The sequence below is a fragment of the Corylus avellana genome, chromosome ca8 (genome assembly GCF_901000735.1).
Source record: "Corylus avellana chromosome ca8, CavTom2PMs-1.0".
Lineage (NCBI taxonomy): Eukaryota > Viridiplantae > Streptophyta > Magnoliopsida > Fagales > Betulaceae > Corylus > Corylus avellana.
Window position 1 is genome coordinate 2,876,359 of NC_081548.1, and position 9,644 is coordinate 2,886,002.

A 9,644-nucleotide genomic window follows, 5' to 3' on the forward strand; every position below is an offset into this window, starting at 1 on the left:
TCTGGAGTGGCTTGCGGCCACCCCCAGAGGGTTAGGGGTGGTGGAAGCCACCCCTACCCCTTGGGGGTTGCCGCAAGCCACCCATAAGGGTTAGGGGTGGCCGGAACTCCTTCGAGGGTCGCCGCAAGCCACCCCCAACCCCTATGGGATGGGTCTAGGGAAAAGTTATCCCTTCAAAAAAATAATAATTTTTAAATTAAATTAATACGATGACATGGTAAAACGATGCATTTAGTTTGGGATTGACCAACGTTAAACCTTTGGAAAAAAATGTAACGATATGGGTTAATTTGCCTTTTCGATTAACCAAGTGAATAAAAATTTGAAGAAAAAAAAACGTCTATCTACAGTATCTACTTGCTAGATAAGTCAGGGCTCACACGATGACACGAACAAGTGCGGTTGTCTTTATTTAAGAAACATGTCTACTTTTCTTTCTTTCTTTTTTTAGCAGGGAGCCCCTCCCAAAGTTTATTGGTCCTGGTTCTCATCCAATCTCAAAAGGGAAATCCAGGTTCCCCAAAAAGAAAAGAAACATATATCTACTTGCTAGATAAGTTATTGCCAGTGCCATGGCAACTTGGTAATTGCGTAAAAGGGGCAATAAGTAAGCTCGAAGATAATTATGCCACCGAAGATTCGCACCCACATCAAGGAACAGGATTCTCTCTAGTCCATTAGATACTTTAACTAGCAGCGTTTTTTTTTTAAAAAAAAAAAATGTTAAAGGCACAATTATTTTGCCAAACTTTGGGCCAACTTTTGTCTTATTTTTTAATTAAAAAAATAACAAAATTAAAAATTAAAAAAGTTTCTGAAGCAATAATTTTTATTTTGGTTATTCTTATTTTTTTTGGTATTTTTTAAAAAATAAAAACTGTATTTTGCTTCAGAATTTTTCCTTATTTTTTAATTTAAAAAAAACAGAATTAAAAATTAAAAACGTTTCTGAAGCAATAATTTTTTATTTTGGTCCTTCTTTTATTTGGTATTTAAAAAAAAAAAAAATTTGTATTTTTATTCACAATAATGACCAATTTTTTTAAAAATGGTCATTATTATGAAGAAAAATATTTTTTTTTAAAAAAAAAATACCAAATAAAAGAAGGACCAAAATAAAAATTATTGATTCAAAAAAAATTTAAAATTTTAATTTTATTACTTTTTTAAATAAATAAATAAAAAAAAAAAAGTTGGCCCCAAGTTGGGGCTGTATCATTCCGCCTTTTTTTTTAAGGTAAAGCCATTCCGGGTCGTAAATAGGAGCCTACGCGCCTCAAATACCAACAATGAAAACCCGTTCCAACTTCCACCGTCGTCTCATACATTTTTATTTTTTTTTTAATCTTAAAATAAAATATTAATAAATAATTCAAATACAAAAGATTTCTAAAAATACAAAAAAAAAAAATTACATTTATACATCAAACAAATTTTCAAATAAAAAATAAATAAAAATCCACCCAAAATACCTTAATAAACAAAGGAGCCATACGTCCATACGTTTTTTTTAAAAAAAAAAAAAAAAAAAAAAATCAGTTACGAAACACCGCCTTTGAAATGAATAACCGTGTCCGTGTAGTGCACGGAAACCTACTGTGAGCGGTCAAACATTCTTCTTGGCCAGGTCATCAAATTGTCTTTAAGATTTTTGGTTTAAAGAGTGTTAGACTTAAAAATAAATTTTATAAAACAATTTTTACAGATCGACGTGGCAAAACATAATTAAATTTTTTAAAATTTAAACTTACCTTAAAATTTTTGTAACCCACTCCGCTTTGGTTTCCTTCTTCCTATAAAGCACTGGTCTCTCCTCCAAACCAAGTCAACCAAGGACGTATTTGTTTCTTTCCCGTCCTCTTTCTCTCTCAAAACCTTTGATTTTTCCTCGAAAAATCAGCCGGTTCTCTCAAAAGCTTTGATTTTGATTATGGGTGGTGTTGCTGTTCCCAATCATCAAGTTTGTATGAAAGAAGCTTTCTGGCGGAAACCCCTAATAACTCCGAGTCGCAAGAAGAAACCTCGGAGGAGCCATAATGCTCCTTCTTCTAACTGTACGCAGCACAGCCACACGAAGAAGATCCCCTCGCGGCGCATGAATACCACCGCGTCGTCTCCGGCTCAGAAAGCATCGCCGTTGAAGAACCTCGTGGTGGGCCAGGTGAAGATTTTAAAGCGCGGTGAAGAGCTGACCGTAACGTCGGCGGATAAGGAGAACCGTGGGGAGCCGAATCTGGATCTGGGCTTGAAGGAGCGGCTGGGTCCGGATCCGACAGCGGTACCCGTCATGTTCTACGCCGGGCCGTCTACATTTGCGTCTCCGCTTCCGAGTTCGCTTCCTCTACCGACGTTCTTCACGAAGAAGTGTGCTTTTCCGAAAACCGATGATGTCGCGACGTAGGATTCTACGGATTGAAGAGCTCGATTACTCTATACGAAAGAGTAATTTCACGAAGGACAGCAATTCATAGTATTGGAACAGAGCATTCTCGGTTTGAATTCATAACTTGAATTCAAATAGTACAGATTATAGATAATTGTACATTCAACTTTCAAAATTCAAATATTGTAATTCTGTAATTTAACATCTATATATGAAACACGACCCAATGTAAATACTTGGGCTGTTTAAACAGTTATTACATAATATTATATACCTTCCATGCTTTTTTTTTTTTTTTTTCCGACACTTATTATACTTATATATGAGTAATACTATGAATCATCTTTTTATCCTCTTAAAACTGATGTGGCTTTTAAAATTACCATCAAAATTCAAGTATGATTCATATAAAATTTAATGTTAATTTTAAAAGTTGTATCAACTTTATGACAATAAAAAGATAATAAAAAGATAGTTCTTAACATTACTCCTTACATATTGCATTGTCATCTAAAATTTTTAAACATTATATACACCTTTAGACACAAAAAAAAAAAAAAAAAAAAAAAATTCCATTTTCATATATAGCCTGATAACTGAAAATATTACCTGCAAAGTAAAAAAGTTCAACACAACCTATATCAAACAAAAGAAAAATGACGTACGCATTAAAATTCAATCGGAAGTGAATCAATCACACACATTATTAGTCATGTTAACTATAGATCTGAGTAATTTTAGGTGACTTACTTGTGTCATATTAAGAATGATATAGCTATTAAAATCATCATCGGGCATGTGATTGATCATTATTGAATTTTGATTAAATAATGATTTTAATAGCCACATTATTCTTAATAGGACACAAGTAAGCCACCTAAAATTACTCCATAAATCTAGAGGACCCAAATATTAATCAATCTGGACGGAGAGATAAGTTAAAGTGGTGAGACTGACTGATAAATACGTCTGAGTTGTTTTGCCACGTCGATCATTTCTGGCCGATCTTCTCCTTTTTCACACAAACAACTCAGGCCGAGCCTTGCAAAAGCTAGAAACTGTTCCGCATCAATTCTTTCTTTCAGTAACGCCGGATCTACAATTTCAATCAACCGGTTTTGTACATCGACCGACTCCGCCCACCCTATAGCAAGAAAGCCGATTGGAGGACCCAAAAGCTCAAGTAGAAATCGACCAAAACTAAACACGTCAGTCTTCTGGTTTACATGGCCTGTACTAAGATATTCAGGATCAATAAGACTCATTCGCCCCCGCACAGAATCCTCTGCATGCAACTGACCTTCAGGGATAGATATGGAGAGTGAGAAGTCAATCAATCTGGCAACATTCTCCTTATCCAATATAATGGTGGGGGACTTGATATCTCTATGCACAACCGGCCTGGAAAATGCAGTATGGAGATATGCAATGGCATTAGCTATGCCCATTGCAATCCTCAACCTACACTTCCATGGCAGCGGCTGAGAGTTGACCAACATGGCTCTTTCCCTAGTGTCTGATTCGAAGAAATCTTAGCAAGCTGCAAATCTTAGTACGACGTCCTGCTCTGATGCTGCGTGAGAGGTGAGGCTTGACAGTTGAGAGGCAGAGGCAAGGAGCTTAGGAGGTTGAGAAATAGGTTTAGGGTTAGAAAAATTAGAAATAGAGGAATTGAAGTTGTTTTTGCACTTCTATATAATAAAAATATAAAACCAAGGTTTGGGGGAATCGAAACCCAGAATTCTGGGTGAAAAAAAGCACGCTAGAACAACTTATATATATATATATATATAAATATATAAGCGATTAGCGGGTAGCGGTTAGCGGATTTTCAAAATCCATGAAGAGCTAACCGTAACCGCTTAGGCGGTTAGCGATTAGCAGTTAGCAGTTAACGGTTAAGCGATTTTAAATTTCACTCCTAATTTGAACAAACCAACAATCATAAGAAATACCCCTTATTACAACAATTCAAAACGCCCCCCAAAAAAAAAAAAAAAATCAATAAAACAAATATTTAAATAAACTACCAACCAAAAGAAATACCCCTTACAATAAAAAATAGTTCATAAACATATTTTAAACACAATGAAACCTAAACTAAAAACTAAACACTAAAAAGTAAAAATAAAAGCAAGAAAAAAAAATCATATAAAATAAAAGCAAGAAAAAAAATTCATATATATATATATATATATATATATATAAATATATGCACCCGGTTATAACAGGGTGCCAAAAACTAGAACCGTAACCGGAGTCTCCAATTTTTGATTTTTTTTCAACTAGAATCGAAACTGATTCATCAATTTCTTGATTCTCCAATTTTTCGGTTTTTCGGTTTTTTTTTACATCCCTATGTCTTATATACTTAAGAAACATATTTCACTTTTAAAGGCGGATTTATAAAAAGAAAAATGCTTTTTATTTTTTTATTTTTTTGTCTATCTTGTCCAATTTTATTCATATTTTTTCAAATCTACTATTAAATAACCTACGTTAGTAGGAAGAATATCGCTACCTAATTTCTAATAAACTAGTGACTGACAAATTTTGTACAACTTTTTTTTGTTGATGCGTGCCAACTATTTTGTACAACTGTATGAGAAAAGAGAGAGACGGTCCAACCGAACCGCCCAATATGAGTCGATTGACCGAGTCGGCACGAAGTCGTTGTTGGCGGCTACGTAATCCCACTCACAGCATGACACGTTTCGATGTACTCACGAGGAAACAGGTTGTAATCCGTGTCGCCAAGATTGCCCCTGGGTTTGCGACTAACTACAAAATCTACCCCAACTAGGCTTTGCTTCAAGAATCAAAGTACGTGTTTCCATTCAAAAACAAGGGTCAAGTCAACCATCTTAAAGCGTGTGAGCCATTGGATTCCTTGCGTGCCTCTTCACAAAGTGAAAAAAAAAAAAACAAAGTAGCCGTCCGATGCCTGTATATTCACTGAAATAAAAATAAAAATGCACATAAAGTTTTTTTTTTTTTTTTCTTTTCTTTTAATAAGAAAGAAAGAAAAATTATATATTGTTGGGTCTTTTTTCTAATATAAGATCAAACAAGAAACAAAAGAAAACAAATAAAGATTATAACGGCGAATCCTTTTTCCCGTTGAGAGGAAGATTTAATAAAAAGAGAAAATATTTCATTTTTTAGGGTACGTTTTTCCCTAAATTTTTCACTTTTAAGAAAATATTATTTTATTCTTCATTGAGAGAACAAAGAAGAAAGAATATTAGTGATTAAAAAATGGATGCTAGGTTTTTATAGAGCAGTTTTATATATCACACGGGCGTATATGAACAGTCATGCATGCTTGTGTTTAATTTTTTTTTTTATAATTAAAATATTAAAATATAATATTTTAATTATATTTTATAATTAAATTAAACGGGTGTGCATGACTGTTCATTCACACCTGTGTAAAGTATATCATTGCTCGGTTTAGTCTAGGTAGTTATTATTTAAAAAACAAAAAAATAATTGGCATTTATTTATCTCACCTGTTTTTCAAAAAATAATATTCATCTACCAAAAGAATAAGAAGAGAACACCTAATATTTTTCATTAAAAAAAAAAAACTTTTTTGATCTTATTTTATCATCTTGACTTCTCAAAAAAATTAAAAAAAAAAAAAGACAAAAATATTCTTTCAATATAACTAAGAGTCTGTTTAAGATTGCGTTTGAGAAACCTAAAAGTGCTTTTAATACTCAAAAAGCGCGTTTGAAGAAAAACATATTTGTTTGGTAAAAAAATTAAAAGCACTTTTAAGGTCCAAAAAACACTTTTGATAAAAGCTTAAAAATAAAACTTTTGCTCAAAAACTCTTTTTAATTTAAAAACTCTATTTCTCAAACACAATCATAAAGAAGCTCTAACTGAAAGTTATCTTGTTCATTTGCATCATCTTAAAAATAAAACTTTTACTCAAAAAAAATTTGACTTAAAAATTCTATTTTTCAAATACAATCATAAAAAAAGCTATACCTGAAAGTTATCTATTTCATTTGAATCATCTTCCATATGTGGTATCTACTTGCTAGATAAGTCGTGGCTCATACGGACAGCCGTCTGGCCCGTCTTATTTAAGAAACATGTCAACTTTTCTTTTGTTCTTTTTTTAGAAAAGAAACATGTATCTACTTGCTCGATAAGTCATTGCCAGTGCAGTGCCATGGCAACTTGGTAATTGCGTAAAGATAAGAGGGGCAATAAGTAAGCTCCAAGATAATAATGCCACCCGGAGATTCGCACCCACGTCAGGTACTTTCATCAGAAGCGTTTTTTCTTTTCTTTTTTTTCTTTTTTTTAAGGTAAAGCCATTTCCGGGTCGTAAAAAATAGGAGCCTACGCGCCTCAAGTCCCAACAATGAAAACCCGTTCCAACTTTTTTCTCATAAATTTGTGTATCTTTAAAATAAAATATTAACAAATAATTCAAATACAAAATATTTTTAAAAATACAAAAAAAAAAAAAATTACATTTGAATCACATCAAACACTTTTTCAAATTAAAAATAAATAAAAATCCACACAAAACACCTTAATAAGCAAAGGAGCCATACCCATATGTTTAGGAAAAAAAAAAAAAAAAAAACCTCCATGTAATTTTGTAAGATGACCTACAAAAAAAAAAAGAAAGTAAAAACCAACAAATGGGCTTATTTACTTTCTTATTTTTTCCTTTTATTTATCTTATAAATATTGAGAAAACCTTTTATCAGGACCATCATGATAACACTCATTTTATAACTTCCAATCAATAACTGACACATAAGTAAAAACATAAAAAATGCACAAAAATAAGTTAAATCAAAATACACTAGATTTTAGAGTGATAAAATCCTTAAAGAGTTAACATTCCTCCTCTAAGTTTTAGTTTTGAATCTAAAAATGAATTTTGAGACATTAGAAACAGTTTTTTTTTTTTTTGATTTAATGTGATTGTTCTCACTTTTATTTTTTATATTTTTTTTAAATTAATGATATGTCACATAGTAATTAAATACTGTAAAAAAATGTATTATCATAATAGACCTAATAGTAAGGCTCTCGTCCCCAAGAGGTAGCTCAATCGACTAGGACCACGCCTAATTAAGCAGGGGTCACTAGATCGAATCCCCCCTCCCCCTCTTATGCGGACATCTCAAAAAAAAAAAATAGTAAGGCTCTCAAAAATATTAAAACATTAACAAACAATTTATCAAAACACTACAAAAAAACAAGTCGGTTATGAAACGCCGCCTACTAATAACCGTGTACGTGTAGTTCACGGAAACCCGCTGAGAGTGGTCGGGAATCCTTTTTGGCCAGGTCACCAAATCGTCTTTAGGCCTTTGGGATTTCCCTTCTTCCTATAAAGCACCCGTTTCTCCTCCACAACCAAATCAACCAAGGACGCTTTTAGTTCGTATTTTTTATTTTTCTCCCTTTCTCCTTCTTTCCCAAAACCTTAGATTTTTTCTCCAAGAATCAGCCGTTTTTCTCAAAAGCTTTGATTTTTCTTCTAACTAGAAGAATCAGCGTTTCTTCAAATTCCTTCTGGGAATCTCTGCATCTGATTTAAGTTAACTGTTTATTTTGATTTTGATTATGGGTGGTGGTGGTGTAGCTGTTCTCAATCCTCAAGATTGTATGAAAGAAACTTTCTGGCCGAAGCCCCTAATAACTCCGAGTCGCAAGAAGAAACCTCGGAGCCCTAATGCTTCTTCTAACCGTACGCAGCACAGCCGCACGAAGAAGAGCCCCTCGCGGCGCGTGAATACCCCCGCGCCGTCTCCGGCGCAGAAATCATCGCCGTTGAAGAACCTCGCCGTGGGCCAGGTGAAGATTTTAAAGCGCGGCGAAGAGCTGACCGTAACGTCGGTGGATAACGAGAAACGTGAGGAACCGAATCTGGATCTGGGATTGACGGAGCGGCTGCGTCCGGATCCGACCACGGTACCCGTCCTGTTCTACGCGGGGGCGTCTGCATTTGTTGCGTCTCCTCCTCCGAGTTCGCTTCCTCTGCCGGCCTTCTTCACGAAGAAGTGTGTTTTTCCTAAAACCGAGGATGTCGCGAGCGATTTACGTAGGATTCTACGGCTTGAAGAGCTCGATTAGTCGTGAAGGGTGGTTCGGCTGTCTATTGTTTGCTATGGATTCGAAGTTGTGGTTTGGGTTATCCGATTCTCGACCTTTCCTTACTTTTTAAATAGGTGAAGGTCGTTGAGTTCATGACCCAGAAGCAATAGTGGTATCCAAGTAGTTTATAGATGGTTTGTAATCTTTAGGGAAGTGTTTCTAATTCAATAATTATGTATAGATTTTGGTTTTCCAGGGAGCGATTAGTGGGTGGATGGTTGGTTGATCTATAGATAGATATAGTAAGATAGGTGTGCTTGGGTTTTGTATTTTATAGGAAATGGTAATTTAATGGGTGTTCAAAGGTAAGGCATTGGTGTGTAATCCTAGATGCTTCACAAGCATTTTCAATTCTATTCTGTTGTTTGTCCAATGAAAATTTAGTTTTTCTTTCTCTTGCAATCAATAGAATTATAGAGATGCAGTTGTTTCCAATGAATTATTGAAATAGAGCTTTTTGCTTTCTTTCTTAAAGGAAGCCCAAATTGCTCAGGAGTTTGAACTCTCAGTATCATAACTTGGAGCATGTAATTGACAGCTTTGCAGGCGAGTGCTATTGCTTTAGATGATTCTCTGGTAACGAGCCTTGTGAGATTCAATATGGGTGATGAGTCTGATGAGTGCTTAGCTCAAAGCATTGCTGCTGCTCCCCCCTCTGCATATCCTATGGATGAATTGGTGATAGCAGTATTCTGGGCCTATTTCTGAGATTCAGGTTTGAATGAAGAATTGGATATGCAAGATGCGTGTGATTATCATATGTTGGATTTGAAAGATTTAATACAAAGAGATGAATTTGGCAGCTTAAATTTACTGTATGTCTTTAAATAGACTGCAGGATAACCAAAACTCCTCTGTACATGGAGTTTGTTTTTACAGAGCATATCTCCATGACATCAAAGTCAAACCAAGAAATACAGCAAAATCAATTGTAGAATGAAGATCATTAGGTGCCCTTTCTCTACAAGATCATTCAGCTGGGTCAGTTAAGAGAGTGCCTACAAACCGTGACAATATCGAACTATAAAGTTATGATTGGAGTATTTTGTGTTTTGACATCTTGTGATTATGCAGAAACCAAGATTTTGTTGGTGCTTGGGTGTGGAGTACATTATATGCAAATCAT

The 9,644-nt window shown here is 34.5% G+C and overlaps 2 protein-coding genes across 2 annotated transcripts; one reads left to right on the forward strand and one right to left on the reverse strand.

Moving 5' to 3' along the window:
* Positions 1-1,853: 1,853 nt before the first annotated feature.
* Positions 1,854-2,598, forward strand: LOC132190572 (uncharacterized). Its single transcript, XM_059605604.1, has one exon. The coding sequence runs from the start codon at positions 1,931-1,933 to the stop codon at positions 2,399-2,401; it is 471 nt and encodes a 156-aa protein (XP_059461587.1). The 5' UTR covers positions 1,854-1,930; the 3' UTR covers positions 2,402-2,598.
* A 723-nt stretch (positions 2,599-3,321) lies between these two features.
* LOC132189572 (serine/threonine-protein kinase ZRK1-like) lies at positions 3,322-3,882 on the reverse strand. Its single transcript, XM_059604315.1, has one exon. It carries the CDS (start codon positions 3,880-3,882, stop codon positions 3,322-3,324), a length of 561 nt encoding a protein of 186 aa, XP_059460298.1.
* Between the last annotated feature and the right edge of the window lie 5,762 nt (positions 3,883-9,644).

Bases quoted from the DNA above. Each gene is read 5' to 3' on its own strand.
- LOC132190572 (XM_059605604.1), top strand. From the start codon at position 1,931: ATGGGTGGTGTTGCTGTTCCCAATCATCAAGTTTGTATGAAAGAAGCT.
- LOC132189572 (XM_059604315.1), bottom strand. From the start codon at position 3,882: ATGTTGGTCAACTCTCAGCCGCTGCCATGGAAGTGTAGGTTGAGGATT.